The following is a 21,544-nucleotide window of genomic DNA, read 5'->3' on the forward strand; positions in this document are numbered from 1 at the left end:
TCCTCATTTTGCCTGATTATCTGTGTGTATTTCTCTGTACTAGGTGAAACAGCTTCAAGTCCCATCCTTGAAGGAGTGGTCATATGTAGATCATTCGTGGATCCCAGGTGCACATTTTGCCATGGGCCCGTACTCTGGGGGTGAGGAGTCTGTGCTAGAACCCTGGCTGCAGTGTTAGATGGGCGGGACCCCCACCGAGCTGTCTATCAGCCACGGCTATGGGGGAGAATGAGAGGGGAATCACGTGCCCCCAGCTGGCTGTGATAGGGCCACATTGAGAGGGGGTGAGGTGCTTGCCTGGCTGTTAGATATGTGGCTGTGTTACCGGGGGCAAGACACTCACCCTGTCACTGTTATGCAGCTGTAGCACAGTCGGCTGGGACCACACTTGGCAGTGCTAGAAGGATAGAGAATGATTGCCAGAATTCCACCTGCTAGTGTTGGCATTAGCAAGGTGGAATGAGATTGCAGAAATGATGCCCACAGTGCTTTGTCCCCAGTAAGAGTCCCAACTTGTCCCTGTCTTTCCAGATGTCAATTTAAGATTAGCAAGTAGGTCTCCTTCACCAGTGATCTAGGTGCTATTCAGACTGCTGCTTTTGCACTTGGTCTGGGGTCGGTGTCTTCTTCAGGAGCTGTCTTCTGTTCCAGATGTTTCTGTTTCTCCTCCTTAACTATTCATTGCTTTCCAAAGCCCAACATTTGCAGGGCTGTGTCTTTGGTATAGGGCCCAAGGTTTGGGGTGCCTCATGGGGAGGAAATACTTCTCTGGGGAGGTCCCTCCTGATTGTGGGGTTTTTAGCAAGGGATGTCTACCTCTTCTACCCATCTTGAGGCAGCTCTTGTAACCTGTGTTTGAGGAGGCACCGTTCATCAAGTTTTCAGAACTTTTTCCAAGAACATGATTCCATATGTAGCCATAGATTTGTTGTGTCTTTGAGACAAGTTGAGTTCAGGATTTTCCTACCCTGCCATCTTGAAATACGTCCTGCTAACATTGTTTTAATAATTACCTTTTTTCAGTTTTTACAGCGTTATTGAAGTTAGTTGATATTTAGTATCAACACATTTAGAGGGTATGATTTGATAAGGCTTTACATGCATATATATATATATATATATATATATATATATATATATACATATACATATACACACATACATGTATATATATACCTGTTAGAACCTCACAACATCAAGATAATATTCCTATCACTCCTGAAGTTTTCTGTAACTCTGGAGTCTCTTCCTCCTGTCCCCCCTCCCCTGTCCCCTTCCACTACTGATTGCTCTTTTGTCATTTGCAGATTCATGTGCATTTTCTAGAGTTTTACTTAAAAGTATTATACAGTTAAGTACGCCCCTCTGTCTGGCTTGTTGTTCAGCGTAATTATGTTGGTTGTGTGTATCAGGAGTCTGTTCCATTTTCTTGCTGAATGGATGTACCACAGTTTGCTTATTCATTTGCTCCCTGAAGGACGTTCCTATGTCCAGCCTGAGGCTTTACTAAAGTGACGCTGCCACTTGTTTGCGAGGCTGCAAATGCATTTTTTTTATTTGTGTGTTTGGATGTGTATATATAACATAATGTATTTGTCCGAAGTTGTATATAAAACATTACTATGTATTATTCATAATTGAGCGTTCAGCCTCCTACCTTGGTATTTAAAACTGGTATATTTTTCTAGTCCCAGTAAAATTGAAACATCTTCGTTGAAAGGGAAGTTCATATCTAATTTGCTTAATTAGATTGTATAACCTAGGAGATCTCCTGAAATTTTAATTTCAGGCTTTCAGTATATTGCCTTGAAAAAATGGTGATATGAGTTCCTAACATGGTGGAGTGAATATACATTTCCTTTTTGATCTTGAGTGAAATCTCATCTCACAAATCACAGTTTGGTCTTGTGTGTGAGCAGCATAAATATTTTTTTTTTTTTTTTAATTTTTTTTTTCAACGTTTTTTATTTATTTTTGGGACAGAGAGAGACAGAGCATGAACAGGGGAGGGGCAGAGAGAGAGGGAGACACAGAATCGGAAACAGGCTCCAGGCTCCGAGCCATCAGCCCAGAGCCTGACGCGGGGCTCGAACTCACGGACCACGAGATCGTGACCTGGCTGAAGTCGGACGCTTAACCGACTGCGCCACCCAGGCGCCCCTAAATATTTTTATTGAAAGACATGAGAGACGTAGAGGACGGTTTTTTCCTTCTTATTAACATAAAGATAAACTTCCGATGTTCTTCCAGAGCCCATTCTCACGTGTGAGTGACTGCTTCCTTTCTGCGGCATGTGGGAGTTGAGCAAGGCTTGTTACACCCTGTTGCACTGGGGACACACCCCGCGGGAGTGTGAAGATCTTAGGGGTGGGGGTGAGAGGACTGACTGAGGAACATTTTAAGGGTTCCCCAGTTACTGTTGATAAAAGACATAATACTTGAGCTGAAGTTAAAAAGTATTATCATGTAATAAATTTCTATTTATTTCAACTACAAATAGAAAAATATATAGTGTATATAGCATGAATATAATATATGTGAAAACATTGTAAGTTACTTCATTTTTTGCTAAATTGTATAGTCTGGGAAAATGATTCAAGCTTTTTTTCTTTTCCAGTCTCTCCACATTTAACTGCCTTTTCTTGTTTCTTGGGGTAGCTAGATCCCTGTGTGCATTATTGAATAAAAGTCATGATAGCCAACATTGCTGTCTTGCTCTGATTTTAAAGGGTTTCTAACATTTGATTATAGATTTTAATATTTGCTGTGTTTTGTGGATACCATTTTTAAGGCTGCATTAATCTGCTTGGGCTATTTTAACAAAACACAGATCTTTCTTGGCTTACGGTGTGATGTAACATCTTGGTCAACCCCTCATGAGCTGACAGTATTGTGAGTGGGATGCGTTTGATACACCTGATCTAGTAACATCATAGATTCCCTCACCTCCGTTAAGCGTGCTCAGAACACTTACATGAGCCTACCGTCAGGCAGTCTTCTAATGCGAAACCTATTGTAGAATAAGGTGTTGAATGTGCCGTGTAATCACTGAGTCCTGTTCTGACACTGAAGAACACAACGGTTGTGAGTGTGTCCGTTGTTCACTCTTGTGATACCCTTATTTACCACACTGCCGCCAGCCTTGTGAGAGAGCATCGTGGCGCCTGTCCGGAGCCCAGGAGAAGATCGGAATTCGATACGTGGTTCCTACCGAGGTAGGATGTATCACGTTGGCATCATCGTCAGGTTGAAAGTGTTCAGTCGAGCTGTCCCAAGCTGCGGCCATCTACCACAGACAGGGCAGCTGAAACTACAAAATGTATTTTTTCACAGTCCTGGAGACTGGGAGTCTGAGATGAAGGGGCCGGTATGTTCAGTTTCTGGTGCTTGTAGATGGCAGTCTTCTCACTGTGGCCGTCTTCTCACTGTGGCCTCGCGTGGCTTTTTCTCTGTGCATGTTTGCAGACAGACCGAGGTCGATTGAGAGCTCTCTGCTGTCCCTTCTTCTGCGGAGACTGGCACTGTCAGCTCAGAGCCCCACGCATAGGACTTCATTTAGCCTTAACTGCTTCCTCAGAGGCCCATCTCCAAATGCTGGGGACGCGAGCTTAACTCTGAATTTCGCTGGGAGTGCAGACACTCAACCCACAACATGGGTTCAAGGAGTTTTCTGCTTTTCTTGATGATTCCGTTAGTCTTCGCTTCACAGCCAGCCATCCCAAAACTTTGTGACTTGAAACAGTCATATTTATTGCGTGACTTTTTTTAGGATTCTGAGGGGAGGCTGCGTAATTTCTCCGCGTCCATCTTTGGCGTTGCACATGAGGCTGCCCGGATCTGCAGGGCTGACGGGGCTGGGAGGCCCGAGGCAGCCTAGTCATGTGTGCAGATGACCCTGGCTCCCGGCTGGGGACATTTGGTTTCCTCTCCCAGAGGCTGGTGTGGTGTTTCGGGGCCCCAAGGCCGGAGTGGGAACTGCTAGTTTTCTTCAAGTGAAGGCTTTGGAAGTCACGCGTCGCTTCTGCCTCGGACTGTTAGGCAAAGCGTGTCGGCAGATGAGCCAGCTTACAGGTGGTGGGGCAGAACAGAGGATTTCCATTGCGGATTCCAGTTTTTCCTCTCCTCCGTTTATGTGGTGAATTATATTTCCTGTGATTAATCCATCCGTTCAAAATTGTCATGTGTGTCTTTTTTAGAGGTTGATTGATATTTATTTGTGTCTGTGTTCAGGATTAAAATTGATCTTTGAACATCTTTTATTTCTGGTAGTGTATTTCCTAGTCTCTGTTACTTGACTCAAGGATCGCTGCCTCGTTTCTAGTCCCTGAGGGGTGCGTGTGCGATCTGAGCTCCTGTGACGTCAGATCCCTCAAGTGAACTGCTGGTGTCTGCGGTGAAGACGGTGGTTTTTAACTTGTCATTTAATTTTTTAAACTATGCCCCTGATTTAGTTTTGCTGTTATTTCTTGAGGCTCTTTTATTAGTTTATATATTCCTAGGAATTTCTGTTGGCCAAATTTGTAACTTTTTATGGCATAAAACTATTCAAAATAATCTCATTAGTGTCTTTCAGTCACTCCTGTATCTTTAATTATATTCCTTTTAAAATTGGATTTTAAGGGGCACCTGGGTGGCTCAGTTAAGCGTCCAACTTCGGCTCAGGTCATGATCTCATGGTCAGTGAGTTTGAGTCCCACATCAGGCTCTGTGCTGATAGCTTGGAGCCTAGAGCCTGCTTTGGATTCTGTGTCTCCCTCTCTCTCTGCCCCTCCCCCACTCACTTGCTCTCTCTCTCTCTCTCTCTCTCAAAAAATAAACATTAATTTTTTTAAAAAAAATTTTATTTTTATTTATTTATTTTTTTTTTAAATTTTTTTTAATGTTTATTTATTTTTGAGACAGAGAGAGACAGAGCGTGAACGGGGGAGGGGCAGAGAGAGAGGGAGACACAGAATCGGAAGCAGGCTCCAGGCTCCGAGCCATCAGCCCAGAGCCCGACGCGGGGCTCGAACTCACGGACCGCGAGATCGTGACCTGAGCTGAAGTCGGACGCCCAACCGACTGAGCCACCCAGGTGCCCCAAAAAATTGTATTTTTAAAATAAACTTTTAACTCATTTTATCTGTATCTTATATCACCCAGTATACTCAGAAATCTCATGATTTTATTAGTCCTTTCAGTAAACTGACTTTTTTTTTTTTTTTTCAAGAGAGAGAGCATGAGCACGGAGGGGCAGGGAGAGAGAGAGAGGGAATCCCAAACAGGTTCCCTTCTGTCAGTGCAGAGCGCGGTACAGAGCTAGAACTCAAAACTATGAGATCATGACCTGAGCCAAAATCAAGAGTCAGACACGTAACTGACTGAGACGTCCAGGTGCCCGTGACTTTTGGTTTTTTATCTGCTCTCTTTTCTATCAGTTGTCTTTTCATTAAATATTTTTTTCTCCTTTTACTTCCATCTCCATTTTCAACTTTGTTATTTAAGTTTGGCTCAGTTTTAAACTTTGTGTCTTTTTAAACATAAGCCTTTGCTGCTGTAATTTTCTTCCAGTGTCTCATTCACTGAAGTTTGATGGTGTTGATGTGTGGAATGTTCGTGATGATGGTGTTTCCAGCAGCCCCCACTGTCAGCCCAAAGCCGTGGTGGAGCAAACCGTGTGTCCCAGTCTTTCCAATCTGGGTTTCTGGGTCTTAACTTTGGAACTCTGACCCTTAGGAACTGGACTCACATAGGGGACATTTTACAGAGTGATTGACCAGTATGGCTTACCAGTGTCAAGGGTATGAAAGCCTTTCCTTGACTGTCATTGTTTTGGGTGGGACTACGGATAAATTACAACTCAATACGATCCCAGATTCTCCTCAAACAGAAAAAGGACATTCGTGGAAAAATCGGTGAGGTTGAAATAGGGCTTGTAATAGCTTAGTTGGTAGTACTGTGCCTTTGTTAGTTTCCTGGTTTTGATCATTGTGCGCTGATTGTAAGATGCTGACGTAGAGGGCACGATGAAGTCTCTGAAGGGAGTTCTCTGTACTATTTGTGCAACTTTTCTGTCAATCTGAAAGTCACGCATAATAGCAAGTAAATCAGCAACGCAAGCTCCAGGCCCTTTCGGAGGGGCCACTGTTACAGGGCAGATGCTGCCTTCTGGATGCATAGGTCTAGATGAGCTGCACCACCATGGTTCACTCAGGGGCATGGAATCACGGTATTGTATGCATGAGGCTGTGAGAACGCTGCACTAGCCACACTGGATTAAAATAAAATACTTAATGGTAAAAATACAGGCTTCCCTTAATGTTCCAGGTACTTCAGTCATAAATCTTAAAAGGTTTTTTTTGTTGATTCTGTTGTGTAATTGTGGTTTTACACGTGCTGTGTTACAGGATTTCTCCAGGTGTTTCGTCTGACACATCCCTGGAAACAAATATGTAATCGGTTCAGTTTCTCTGAAAGTCCATTTTCTCATCTGTAAATTGAGAGTATTTGTTTTCAAATATTGTATTCCCTCTCATTCCAAGAAGGATGACACCAGAGGTGACTTAGAAAATGTAAGCAGTCTGTCAGTGTAACATTAGTACTGGACGAAGTCAGCCACAGAGAAGACAAGGGAAGGAAAGGAAAGCCAGGGAAGCATTTTATGCCAAGAGAAGGCAAAACAAACAACAAAGTAAATGTGTTGTTTGTGGAGAATCCCACCCTGTTTGACACCATTTTAATGGAGTGTTAGCAAATAAAGTACTTCTTAAAAAATATTGATTTATTTTTGGGAGACAGAGGGACAGAGTGCAGGCAGGGGAGGGGCAGAGAGAGAGGGAGACACAGAATCCGAAGCATGCTCCAGGCTCCGAGCTGTCAGCACAGAGCCTGATGCGGGGTTTGAACTCACAAACCGTGAGGTCATCACCTGAGGCAAAGTCCGACACTCAACCAACTGAGCCACCCAGGCATCCCTAAAGTAGTTTTTAATTGGTTTAAAATGTAAATAATGGGAAGATTTTATTACCTGTGCTTTTTAAAAAGATAAATAAATATGTGAGATTTTGTAAAAACAAAAGATGGTCCACAATTCTAAGTTATAGGTCTATTCTCATGGTAAAAATATATCATTATGTATTTGAACTCTCTTTTTATTAATCTGTTTGTTAAAGATTATAGTATATTATCATAGTGTTATTAGGAAAAGCAAACCTCACATACTGTTTTTCTAGGACAGAAAGCATGGCCTTTTGAGCTGGCAAGTATTTTATTCTTAAAATAGCTTTTAGCATCTTGTAAAAAAGTTTGCATCTCTTTTCCTTTAGACATCCCTTTGCATCCTTATTTGTTTTCTGGCTTGTTTGACAAATTTAAAATACAAATAAGTGATAGCGAATGTTACCAGAGTTAAAATAGCACTTCTTCTGACTACCAACTAGTGGTGTTTTGTGGTGTGGCAAAGTTGATGAATTAGCTGCTGTTGTAGGGTTCAGCTAGAGCAAATGAAAATAATTTATCAGAAAAACAAAGAAAATGAAACCCTGAATCACCATGATTTTTTCAAGATTGGAGAATCAATCAAAAGCTCTAGAAGTAACTTGAGTTTTACAGCATGATGGTGGATGTTTAACAATTGAGTAGTGTGTTGATTTTGAAAGATTTATGGCCCTTATTTTGTTAAGAACTTTACTAATACAAGCATCCAACAAATATGAAATATAGCCCAATCTGTTAAAAAAGGAAAAACAATCTACATCTTTCAAATCTTGCAATCTACATCTTTTATTTTTCAAAAAATAAAACAGAAATGTAGTCAGCATGCTGCAAAGGTTGGTGTTAAAAATAGTAGCTTTGGAAAACACATGCCTCTCGTTTTGGGTTTATTTTATGTCAAAGAAGCACTGAGAGCACAATTTTGACATTGAGTTGAAGTGCTTGTAAAGAGCAGCCCGCAGATACCGCGCTGATTTGTACCCACCCCGATACCTCCAGCCCGGTATCAGTACCCTCATTACCTCTGCCTCGTTGCTGGAGAAGTAGCAAGTCAGTTATCGTTGCCGAAGCCCATGTCACAGAGCACGGTGTTAGGACATGTGTGTGAGTGGATTTCGATGCGGATCAGCAGAAAGTCGCGGAAGGGGCGCCCCCAGTGGGAAGCACTGCGTACCTCGCCTGGTTTGCACCCCGCCCCCATCTGTGCGTCTTTCATTAGAGTCTTCGTGCAGAGGAAACATTTACGTGGCAACTTAACGTTAATACAGAGCGTGAAAACTTGGGTTTGTAATGATTTGTACCAACAAATAATTACTTAAAATTGTTTCACTCTTTGATGTAGTGTGGTATGCTGTTTACTATCTTTCCTACCATTGCCTCTTTTCAGAAAAATGATCTTTAATCAATCAGCATGTTGAAATTATAAAGTTGAGTCAATCAAACTGAAATATATTTTTCTTTATTTTTTAACTGCTTAAGTAAATCAGTTACATGTTAAGGCAATTGAATAGAGGTAATGGGATTAAAACTTGTTTATATTTAGTCTCTATTTTTATAAAACAAATATAGCTATTTTTGGACCCATACTGTTTCTCTCTTTTCAATATTTGTGCTTATTATGTTTTTATTTTAGGTTATTTCACAGTTGAGGATCTTGGGCAGATCAGTAACAGCTGGTTGCAAATTTGATAGAGAAATCTGGTCTAACGAACTGTGCCCTGTCCTCAATCTCTGGAAGAAACTAAACCAGGTTAGTACTGGAACAGTATTTGGATCGGGCCCCCTTTTTTCTCCCTGTCCTTTTTTTCCAGTTTTATCCCCAAATTTTCCCTGATGGTAAAATTCTGTGTTGATCTGCCTCTTATGTGCACCAGTGTCCTGGAAGGAGGTGGGGACATAATAGTAGCAGAAGCAGATCAGCCCAAGAAGTGGGGTGACCCGTGCGATTGTCATATCCTGGTGACGTGCCAGGTCATCCCCTGTACCTGCTGTACGTCATTGTCTTTCCTCTTTCTGTAAAGTCAGCGCCTGCTGGTGAAGGTGGTATGTTTCACAGGACTGACAGTGCTGAGGAGAAACAGTTCATCGGCTGGAACCCACTTAGTTTTGTATTGTAGGGTAGTTACGGTAGATGATGGAGTAGTTGCTCACGAGGCAGTCGTTAGCATATTGTGGTTCCTGTTCTTATTGAATAGGGATTTATTCTTTCGAATTCAAAAACAAAACTATACAGTCCATCAGTTTACTGTTAGTGTAAAAATGCCTCTATCTCAGATCTAACCTTTTAAAATGAGGGATGTCAAATAGAGCTAATTTCAGAACCTATGAAAAAGGTTAAAAGCTTCTAAAAATTCAAAATCCTCAAACCTTACACTAGTGTGATTTTGAGTTGTTACGACATTCTCAACACATGGGGACCATCAGGAATCCCAGGAAGCACTGACCCCAGCTCACCGGGATCACTGCTTCCATTCGGATCGCCCCACTGGTAAAGCTCGACACAGTCAGTGTGAGGGGCGTCCAGCAGGGACAGCGCTTCATGCCCTGGTGTCTGCGCCATGCTCCCCTCTGCCCGGGCCGTACAAGGAATCACCTTGCTCGTATTCCTGATATGGAGTCATGGTCCTGATCCATTCTTTGTACTGGTTCACAGGAGAGTTACTATTCTTAAACCAGCCTTTGCTTTCCTTTAAATTAATAACCAGGAGGGGAAGTGTGGGAAGTTAAATGCATTTAGTGCCACAGTCCTTTATTATACAGGGAAATTTGACTGCCTTTTTCTCTCAGAAGGCTTGATTTTACGAAGGAATTGTATTTTATAATTTTGGGATTATGTTTGTATTATGTTTGGATTTAGCTTTCTGAGTGGTGTTTACATTGTTTGAAACTAAAGAAAGAAGGAAGTAGAAAATGACCATGCATTTTGGGTTAATTTGCAGCCTTTATGAATCATGAACTGGTTTTATCATAAACTGCAACAGAAGCAGGGAAGAACAAATGACTTCTGCTTTGTGAAGTGAACTTGAATGTGAGACATCACGGAGAATGGTTGGCCAGCACTCACATCTATAAGTGCATAGGCACTAAGCGTGTGTGAACTTTCTTTTGTGTGAAATGTAGTCCTGGCACTGGGAGCTGCGGGAGAGTCAGCGTCCTCTCAGGTGGCATCAGATGGGTGGGTGTGGAAGAGACAGGCGTGTTCAACATTGCTCAAGGTCTGTCTGGATCGAGCATAAGGACCACTTTCCATTACGAAGACAGGATCAACGGGGTATCTCAGCCATGCTGGATGGCAGTTTCAAGTTCTTAGGGGTGTGTGTGTGTGTGCCACAGAAAGAGAGCAAGCGAGAGAGAGCACAAGCATGCTACCATGACTAGAAACAGACCTCACGGTCTGTTGCCTTGGGTAGTTTGCACACGTTAACAGTATTTGTTCTTTGAATCCATGAGCACGGGATGTTTTTCCTTTTTCCTTCCCATGCCATCCTCAGTGTCTTTCATCATTGCTTTCCGGTTTTCACAGTACAGGTCATTGACCTTCTTGGCTAAGTTTATTCCTAGGTATTTGGTTATTTTTGGTGCGCTTGTAAATGGCACTGTTTTCTTCATTTCTCTTTCTGTTACTTCATTGTCAGTGTAGAGAATTGCACCTGATTTCTCTATGATTTCTTATCCTGCAACCTTATTGAATTCATTTATTGAGTAGTTTTTTTGGTGGTGTCCTTTGGGTTTTCTACATATGGTATCGTATCATCTGCACATAGCGGAAGTTTATTTCTTCCTTACGAAGTCAGATGCCTTTTATTTTTTTTTCTGGTCTGAATGCTGTGACTGACTTCCAGTAGTGTATTGAATAGAAGTGGTGAGAGTGGGCATCCTTGTCTTCTTCCTGAACGTAGGCTAAAAGCTCTCAGTTGTTCACCCTTGAGTACGGTGTTACCTGTGCATGTTCTTATGTAAGGCCTTTATTATGTGGAGGTATTTTCCCTCTAAATCTGCTTCCTTGAGGGTTTTTATCATGGACAGATGTTGTACTTTGTCAGATGCTTTTTCTGCATCTATTGAAAGGATCTTGTGGTTTTTATCCTTTGTCTTGTTGATGTGGTGTATCATGTTGATTGATTTGTAAATACTGAACCAGTCTTGCATCCCAGGAATAAATCCTCCTTGGTTGTGATGAATGATTTTTTTAATGTGGAATTGGATTCAGTTTGCTAATACTTTGTTGAGGATTTTTATATTGATGCTCATCAGAGTTATGGGCCTATAGTTCTTATTTTTCTTGTCTTTATCTGGATTTGGTGTCAGGGTCATGCTGGGCTCATAGAATGAATATAAAAATTTTTCTTCCTTTTCTATTTTTTGTAGTAGTTGGAGAAGAAGAGGTATTAACTCTTCTTTAAACGTTTGGTAGAATTGATATGTGAAGCCATCTCGTCCTGGACTTTGTTTGTTGGGAGTTTTTTGATTACTGATTCAGTTTCACTGCTGGTAATCGGTCTGTTCAAATTTTCTATTTCTTCCTGCTTCAATTTTAGGAGGTTATGTGTTTCTAGAACTTTATCCATTTCTTCTAAGTTGTCCAATTTGTTGGCATATAATTTTTCATAATATTCTTTTATAATCCTTTGTATTTCTGTGCTGTCAGTTGTTACTACTCCTGTTTCATTTCTGGTTTTGAGTCCTTTGTGTCTCTCTCTCTCTCTCTCTCTCTCTCTCTCTCTCTCTCTCTTCTGATGAGTCTGGCTAAGAGTTTTCAAAGAACCACCTCCTGGTTTCATTGATCTATTTTTTTGTTAGTTTCTATATCATTTATGTCTGTTCTCATCTTATATTTTCTTCCCTCTATTGATTTTGGGATTGTTTGTTCTTCTTTTACTAGCTCCTTTACGTATAAGGTTATTAGGTCTTTTTATTGAGGAAGTTCACTGTTAATCCAATTCTTATTTCTTTGTAACTGATTAGTATTTTTCTTCTAAGAATGTTCTGTCTCTTATATCCTTACGTTTTACCATAGTATAAACAGGTGTGGATTTGTTTGTATCTGTTTGTTTGATAATCTGAGCCCTTGTAATTCCAAGTGCCAGCCTTTGTACTGGAACCTGTTTAGCTCCGTTTCCAACACCAGCTGGACTACATGCTGTATCATATCAACTACCTTGCTATCCATGACTGTGGCTGCATATTGCTGTTTTTAGCCCTGAAGTGGTGACGTGTTGGACAGTGATCCATTCAGGGCAGTGATAAAGTCAGCAACCCTGAATTCTCTCTTGCCTCGCCCCAGCCTGGGGCCCAGCCCTCTTCAGCGGTGGGTCACCGTACCCTACTGTTTACAAAGGTCTCCCAGATGTCCCCATTCTCAGGATCCCATCTTCTGGTGTAGTGTTCTCTTGTTGTGTCCAAGACAGGATTCGCAGGTGGGACATAGTTTGCTCTCCTGTCTGGAAACAAGCGTAACTTTTAAAATTTCATTCTAATTTTTGTTTGTAAGATAAATATACATTATTTCAAAATTACCATTATGTTAAACTCATACTGGCCATATTAATGTAGCAAGTATCTTACACTTCATTCTGCTACAATTTGTTTTTTATCTCTTCCGTTTCCTTCCTGAATTTATTGTCATAATTTAGACTTCTGTTCTCTCATATGGATAACAGAAAACTCCAGATTTGACTCTCCTTCTAATAGATACTTTATCAAATCATATTTCTTATTATTATCACATTAATTTTACTAAGGGAAAAAGACTTTTTCACCACATGGCTCCATATCCAACCTTACTTCTAAGCTTCTTTCACAGTCTAGCAGACCTGAGTGCTGTGTGCACAAACCACCTCAGATTTGTGTATGAGGAGTTTCCGAGGGCTGTTTCCATATCCTTGAATAGGCTCACCATGCCAGCCACCAGTGATGGCCAGATAAGATCCCTGCATTTTACTCCTTTCCCTCTCCATGTTTCCCAATACTAATTTATAACTTGCACAACAATTCTCATGAAGGTCGTATTTTAAACCAGGCAAATTAAGATGTGGCCCTTAGGAATAGGAATTCTGTTTTGTAAGAGTTTTGAAATTTATGCATATAAATGTTTCAAATGCAACAACTTAGTACTACATTCCTTTTTTAGTTTTTCATCATTTTTTCTATGAGGTTATGGTTAATTACTAGCTAAACTTAAAGGTTAACTATATCTAAGCAATAATAATAATTTTTTGAAAAGTAATTATAAGGGAGTCACCCAGGTCCTAATCTTTTCCCATTAAATAGCTAGGAGACATTAATTGAATCACTTCTGGACTCTATGTTAGCTTTTTCTTAAAAAGGGACGTCAACCTCTTCTCTGCATTCATGCATTAACTCATTTTTCATTCATCAAGTATCTATTGATGTTTCTCTTAGATGCTATGTGCTATGGTTTGTTAAGATTTGATAATAATACTCAAAAATAGAGGTATTACAATGTTTTGGGGGAGCCCAGGTGAAGGAATGCTTAATTCTGCTGAAAGGAAGCCAGGGAATGTTACATGATGAGCGAGAAATCCTCTTGGTTAGGGGCGCCTGGGTGGCTCAGTCGGTTGAGCGTCCGACTTCGGCTCGGGTCACGATCTCGCGGTCCGTGAGTTCGAGCCCCGCATCAGGCTCTGGGCTGATGGCTCAGAGCCTGGAGCCTGCTTCAGGTTCTGTGTCTCCCTCTCTCTCTGCCCCTCCCCCGTTCATGCTCTGTCTCTCTCTGTCTCAAAAATAAATAAATGTTAAAAAAAATTTAAAAAAAAAAAAAAAGAAAAGAAATCCTCTTGGTTAAAGACAAGGTATGGTGTCGCAGAGAGATAGAAGAGTGTGCCATGTGTGTTAGTCTGACCCGTGAGGGACAGGAATGCTTGGAGCAGAGTGACTGGATGGACAGTCAGGCCTCTTCTGCAGGACAGGGTTGCAGTGGGTACACGTCATTCGCCAGTGCTGTGGCAGCGCGAGCGCGGAGCAAGAGAAATGCGTCCAAGACGTCTCCCACGTAGAATCCATCCCTGTAGGACTCTGGTGCCGATCTAATAAAAAATGGATGTGAACAGTTTGGAAAGCATGAACTCTTCAGACATTAAACTTTTTTGTTCTCAGTTCTTTAAAGATTTGTAGCTTTGTAAAACTTAGTATAACAAGCCCTAATGGTCCTGATACCATGGCCATATTCAAGATCTTTTCTTAATTTAGTCTTTCATGCTTGAGGTGGAATCTCTAAATTTTTAGTGACTGTATTAGTGATTATATCTATTTCAGGAGAAAATGCATATAAATATGTAATTGTAACTTTCAGCATCAGTTTGTTAATCATTAATTTATGTCACATCATTTTTTAAATAGTTCAGATGCATAATTTAGTAACATCTCTTATTTTGTGACATTTTTCTTAGAATTTCTGCTAAAAATAGTAACTTGAAAAACAATTTAATGAGCAAAATACTGAAAAGTATAACAGAGAAGCCAGTTTTATTCAATATTATGCATGTTTGCATTTGAAAGATCAGTTCATGCTTTGAAATTTTTATTATGAGTGAGCTACCTCTCATCAATTTTTAATACCTGGTTGATGGTTACAACTGATGATAATTACTGACATTCTGACCAATTTACATCTCCTTTACATGGCTTGAGAACTCCCACGACCTCTCACTGTGATTACCCACATGATAAGAGGTACACAGAAAACTGCCTCTTTTAGGCTGGGAGAATTGTTGGGAAAAAAATAGGTGATGGAATTTTTTCTGAACAATAATTGAACCTGTTGATCTCGTAACTATTTTACTATTTCTTTTTTCAGATGGTAGATTGTATGTTTGTCAAATTAATCTTTTAGGCCCAATAGCTTAATTTTAAAATAATGCATTGCAATTAAAGTAAAATAGAGAATTCTAGAATAAACAATAAGACTAGTACTTTCTTATATTCTTAAACTAAAATTATCTTTTAAATATATTATTTCTTCTCAGACTGCTTTTCGACTTTCTTCCCTTTTAATTAAGGTGAAATCCTATAAAATATGATGACTATGTCCTAGTTTTAGAAAATTTAAGGTAGGGAATATATCTATAATATATACCTTTGTTGGATAAAAACATTTCTCAGTTGTACTTAGAGCTATTTTGTTTTGTGGCTTTTTTTTTTTCTTCCTAAAACATCTAAAATTCAGCAAGTATGATCTCCTGTCTCATTGATTCTCCAGGTGAAAGATGTCCTTTGGAATTTAATTCTTAGTAAAGCTTTACCCACCACCACTCCCACTCTCCTTCCCCCAGACCCTCACAGGTTTCACTCCTTTTGACAACAAGGAATGTGTAGCTTACATTAACTTAGATTCTCTCTGCCCCATTGCAGACAGCACAGTAGAAAACACACTAGGTATTTCAACAGATGATTTAATACAAGGGAATTGGTTATACATACGTTGCATGGCCAGAAAAGAAAAAGGAAGAGTTGGAAGCACATGTTTGCAAGAAGCAACCACCTTTTGTTTGGGCTGGGGGACAGCAGGGAGGAGTCTGGGGTGAATGGCAGGCAGAGCCCCATGGAGGGGCCCATGGAGGGGCGGGGACTCAGGTGCAGGAGGGCGCTGCCCCCTCAGAAGTGCTGGAACCTCTGTTGCTGGGGGTACTGTAAGACTGGTGCCGGGAGCACCCCCAGGAGAAGCCCCTGGGTTTTCCCTTCTCCTCTGCAAATTCCACGTGGCTGAACCTCACTGGGCCTCAGCTGGCAAGAAACCCTCAATTTGCGGGAGTCTCAGCCTGGGCATCACAGAGCTACAGGAAGAAAAGCAAAGTGGGCGGATGGGAGCTGAGAAACAACCTCCCTCCACAAGCCAGGCATGCTCTTCGTTCGTTCTTCCTTCTGTTGTGTTTGCTTCTTGACTGGGTGTTTGCTTCAGTGATCCCCCTCCTCCTATTCCTAATTTAAACACTCTTGCAACTGTACCCCTCAAATTTTTACTTTTATGTTTTCATTGCTACTCACTTTTAAACAGTTTCTAAGTTGTGTTATGATTTATACTTCTTTCATGCGTTTTTATTCATAAGTGGCTTTCCTGTTTACTTTTAGTCGCAGATTTCTACTCTTTGTGATCAGAGAATGCTGTCCTATGACACGTATCTTTGAAACTTGTTGAGACTTGCTTTATGGCCCATTATATATCATTATGAAACATTTATTTTGTGTTATCTTTGAAAAGAATATGTGTTCTGCTGTGGTTGACTGCCATGTTGAAATTATGTTAAGTTTTTTAACTTTTTTTTTAATGTTTATTTTTGAGAGAGAAAGAGCATGAGCAGGGAAGGGGCAGAGAGAGAGGGAGTCACAGAATCTGAAGCAGGCTCCAGGCTCTGAGCCATCAGCACAAAACCCCATATGGGGCTCGAACTGACCGCACCGGAATTAATCGCTTAACCGACTGAGCCACCCAGGCACCCCAAAATTAAGTTTTTTAAGTGTTTTGTTCACGACTCATACATTTATAAAATGGTTTTTTACTGTCACTTTTTGAGTTATGTAAAATCAGAACACTATCTCTTGATAGGTTAAACTTTTCTGTAACTCTTAAAGTGTTTTTCTTCTGATATTAGTAAATCTGCATGAACCTTCTTTTAATTATTCTTGGTTAGCTCTATCTTATTTCATACTTCTGTTCTCAGCTTTCGGACCTTTTTATATGTGTGCATCTTACAAAGAGCCCATAGGTGGTCTTTTTGTGATCTTTAAGTGGATCATTTCATCTATTTAATATTACTTTGGATTACTTTGTATTATTATGTCTTGTATTTTTCTTCTTTTCATTCCTTTGTTAATCTTCCATTGGACTGATTGTTTTCTCTGATATCTTTCTCTCACAGTTTACAAATTGTACATGCTTTCTACCTTTTTAGTGGCATCCTAGTTAGTTTATCGTACCAACTTAGCTTATCAAAGTTAATGTAAATATATTTACTTATATGGAAGAGAATTGAAGAAGCTGAGAACATTATACACAACCCCAGCCTCATATGGAGTTACTGTTACGTGTTTAAGTCTTGGCTGTTGTTTCCACTTCATGCTTGTTCTGACCGGGTCCCATGCCTTCACTGTCCTGTACTCCTTCCTGCCTCCAGGACATTTCGGGTGACTGTCCTCCCCTTCTTCCTGAAGTCACAGGAGTCCTTTGGTGGGAAACTCTTTGCATCCTTATTTCTCTGAAAATGCCTTTAATGTATCCTCTGTTTTTATATATTTTTTAAATGTTTGTTTACTTCTGAGAGAGAGACCGAGCATGAGCAGGGGAGGGGCAGAGAGAGGGAGACACAGAATCCGAAGCAGTCTCCGGGGTTCCAAGCTGTCAGCACAGAGCCCGACGCGGGGCCTGAAATCACAAACTGTGAGATCATGACCTGAGCCGAAGTTGGACATTCAACCAACTGAGCCACCAGGCGCCCCATCCTCTGTTTTCAAATGTTTATTTTTCCATATTAACAGTTACTGTCTCATTATATTGAAGGTACAGTGAGATGATTCTGCTCTTTTCTGCTCTCTGCTTTTGCTGCTAAGAAGTCCATTTTTGCTCCTTTGATTTATGTTTACTTTCATACTGCTTTTAAGATCTCTTTGCCTTGGTTTTCTGCAGTTTTACTGAGACTCAGCATGGATTTGTTTTCTTTCTCTCTTTAATTCATTCATTTTGAAATCTTGCTTAAGATTTAATGGGGTTTTGAATTTAGATTGCTCCTGTTCATCTGTGGGCAAGGTCAGTTGGACTCTTCACTCTGCTCTACTCCTCCTCTTCTGGAACCTGAGTCAGGAGTCGGCCCACCCTCTTCTCTTTACTCACCGTGTGTCTTATTAGTTCTCTTATTTCCCACTTCCTGGTGTCCTTGTGATACATTCTTAATAAACTCTACACATGTGTCTTCCGGTCCACTCCCTCTCTACTCAGTCAGATGTAATCTAGTATGGAAGTTTTACATTTTAACTCTTACTATTTTTATTTAATAACATTTTTTGATGCTTATTTATTATTGAGAGAGAGACAGAGCACGAGCAGGGGAGGGACAGAGAGAGAAGGAGACACAGAATCTGAAGCAGGCTCCAGGCTCTCAAAACAGAGCCTGATGCAGGGCTCGAACCCATGAACCATGAGATCATGACCTGAGCTGAAGTTGGAAGCTTAACTGACTGAGCCACCCAGGCACCCCAATAATTTTTAATTTTTAAAAGTTTGTTTCTTTTCCAGATGTTTATTTTAAGAATCTCTGTCAGTTCTAGAAACATTTACCATAATTGCTTTATGGTTTGTTGTGATTATTCCTATATCTGAAGTCTTTGTGGATTTGATTCTTCTCTACATTGTATATGATAATTTGATGGCAGTGCCTTATTTACTTATATAGTATTTGGGTTTTTGTTAAGCTGTGACATGTAATTATTTTGGTAACATGACTTACAAAGGAGCTATTTGTAGCCTGGAATTAAAACGTATTGAACCATTCAGTTTAGAATGTAGGCTTAGGGTTTGGTTTAGGTTGGGTCAGCATCATGCACCCTTCAAATACTTTGAGATATCTCTAATCTGGAACTATACAAATTAAATTATCCTCTTGAAGTTCATTACAACCTCCAAAGTCGTGCATACAAACTAATGTTAAAGTTCCAACTGTGACAATTATTGTTTGAGGAGAGAGTCCTACATACACACTCACCACTCCACAGTTACTACCAAATTTTGATACGCACTTTCCCTCATAGTCCTTGGGGCACAGGTGAAGGCAGTTTATTTCTCTTTGACTCTTCTGCTGAAAGTGTAATCATTCAGGATTTTAATGCGGGGGTGGGGGGGGGGGCGTCTTTTATCCTCTCCATTGACCAGATAGTGGACCTCATGTCTGGTCTCACAACCCGTGATTATGAATGTGAAAGCTCAGGGTCACCAGCCCCAGTGACCTCAGGGCCGTGCTTGTCGTTGTCTCACTTGCAGTGCCGGCGCATAAAAAACCCTTTCTAGATTTCTCCGTGTCACCCCAAAAAGAGCCCGATTCTTATTTCACATACCATGAGACTTAGCTTTGTAGACATTTGTCTACAAAATTGCTCTGAACAGAAGGGATAATAAAACCTCTCTTATTTCTCTGAGAGGACCACAGGTTAGACCTTGAATCAGTTCCTAAGCCCCAAGATGCTGGAGAGACCAGAGCATTATCTCTCTGGGTTTTTAAAGGTCAAAAGGGATAAAGCCCAAAACTGAGTCATCTCTTAGATCACTTGGCTCCTGGAGAGATTTTATTTGCACACCACAGTGTTGGTTAGAATTCAAGCCCGTTGCATCTCCTAGAACTCCGTCTTTGGAGGAGAAGAGGAAGTCTGTAGAAGCAGAGCATGACCGGTCTCCCGTCCCCTCTGTACCTCACCCAGGGGCGTCTGGCTCACCTGGCCACCCCAAAAGGAAGGCCTTGGTCAAGGTACAAGGACAGTAACAGCACACTTATTTCTTATTGTGAGGTAATTAGTAAGTGATATCTCTAATCCAGAATACCTTGTGTTTGCATTCGGGATGAAATTAATAAAGATGAAAATTGAATACTCAGCACTTCGTTGTTTGAATAATTCTTCCTTCTCTCAAGGTTGCTTTTGGGTGTGTGGAAGAACATGCTTTAATACTTTATTCAACATAGTTGTTTACGGCAGAAAATAGAAGCTGAAATTCTCTATTTCTTACTTTGAGCGGTTGCAAAAACCATGTGTATGTGTCCTGTAAGTGACTGCACTTTGTGGACTGTCCTTCTCTGTTAAGTAATGCATTCAGTGTTGGAATGGTTTCTCACTGGCTCTGTGCCCTGACCGTTGAAACCTGAGTGCTCCATTTACTCTGAAAGTCATGAACCAGTTCGCTTGCTGCGTTAGGATGTTGGCTTTTCTCAGACTTGCAAACAACGCGCACTCACACCAGCATCTTGTGCTGTCTTGTGTTTCTGAGAGTCTGTCATGCACATCAGCAAACCAAAGCATTTTATTGTCGTGAAAAAATACCTCATTTTGAGGAGGGCGTGGAAGAAAAGACTGCTCAGCCAGTTAGAGATTTTCAGATCCAGTGACGTTTTTTCCTTGTTCAGAATCCACTCTTCTCTCTCTGCTTTTTGAATTGCTGAAACTGTTAGTATGTAACAAGATAACTTCACATGGAAAGTCATGGTGCGCCTGGCACATAGTCCCTATGCTAGAATGTTAGTCATTCCTGTCCTTCGATACCGTGGTCTGCGTTCAGTCTCTCAGTGTGCGACTTGTGGCTCTGTCATCCTTTCCTTGTCTGCTGCGTTCCCCTGGCGCAGTCACGGGGCAGATCGCCTGTGAAAGATTCTTGCCTAGGAGTCAATACGGTCTTGTTAATGTTCTGTTTTGTACAAGGGACAAATGGTTTTTCAAAAAACACGTACCACGTTATTGTGCATACCCACGTTTGATGTGAAAATGGCTGTCAGGGAACCTAGGGGTAAGGACAGTGGGGAAAGAGCCATTCACAGCGACATCCGCCAGTGCTGTGCCTTCCTCCCTGGGACTGCTGCTGGGTTTGCTTTTGTGGACATCTTTGGTTGGTACATAAAAGCTATGACATTTTCAAGGTGCCTGGGTGGCTCAGTCGGTTAAGCGTCCGACTTTGGCTCAGGTCATGATCTTGCGGTTCGTGAGTTCAAGCCCCGCGTCGGGCTCTGTGCTGACAGGTCAGAGCCTGGAGCCTGTTTCAGATTCTGTGTCTCCCTCTCTCTGACCCTCCCCCATTCATGCTCTGTCTCTCTCTGTCTCAAAAATAGATAAACGTTAAAAAAAAAAAAAAGCTATGACATTTTCAAGGCATTAGGAAATTAGCAAATAATTGATACCTGAAACAAAAACTCCTTTCTTTTTTTTTTTTTTTTTTATGTTAGCTCTCCCTAGCTTCCTGTCGTTTTCTTCTCAGAAGATGTAACAGCTGCTCCCCTCCCTTGTTGTTCAGCCTTGGCCTTGCTTGCTGTCAGTGTCACTACCGGGGCTGCCCCTGTACTTTAGTTCTTCAGCAGTTTATTGGATGATGACACCCACCTGTCCTGGTTGAGCTCTGCTTGCTCCATTAATAATAATTGTAACTAATGGTAACTGAACCAAATGAAACTAAATGGATCTAAACTAAATGAAACGAGCATTAAGACATGGCTGAAGCAGAGCCCCCGAGTCTGGCTGGCAAAAGCAGCGGGGCCCGCTGGAGTGTGTTCCGACAGGAAGCGGGACTTAACATCTGGGAGGTTATAAGTTAACAGCTCTGCTCAGAGAGTGGGAAGGATGGAGGACAAAGGGAGGGAGAGTTGCTGAGCCCCCGGACGACAGAGCTCAGTTTGGCGGGGAACAAAGGCGCTCGCCAGCGCCATCTCCCCCGCCCATCCCCCAGCCAAAATCCCAAAGGGAACCAGTTCCTGCCAGGGAACTTGCTCGCTCCTCGAAAACACCCAACGCTGTGCTTCTGTGGAGCCACCCCTCTGGCAGCGGGTCTGACTCCCTCCCGCTGCCACAGGGTCCCTCCTGAAGTGGATCGCCT

At 41.4% G+C, this 21,544-nt stretch overlaps 1 protein-coding gene across 7 annotated transcripts in view; it reads left to right on the plus strand.

Moving 5' to 3' along the window:
* DYNC2H1 (dynein cytoplasmic 2 heavy chain 1) overlaps nt 1-21,544 on the plus strand; it is a 339,313-nt gene that overhangs the window by 226,634 nt on the left and 91,135 nt on the right. For all 7 annotated transcript variants that reach the window (XM_058686519.1, XM_058686520.1, XM_058686521.1 and 4 more), the window contains one exon: nt 8,606-8,722. In XM_058686519.1, the coding sequence (XP_058542502.1) occupies nt 8,606-8,722 (117 nt within the window). The remainder of the gene's footprint in view (nt 1-8,605; nt 8,723-21,544) is intronic.

Source organism: Neofelis nebulosa, chromosome 10, assembly GCF_028018385.1.
Source record: "Neofelis nebulosa isolate mNeoNeb1 chromosome 10, mNeoNeb1.pri, whole genome shotgun sequence".
NCBI lineage: Eukaryota > Metazoa > Chordata > Mammalia > Carnivora > Felidae > Neofelis > Neofelis nebulosa.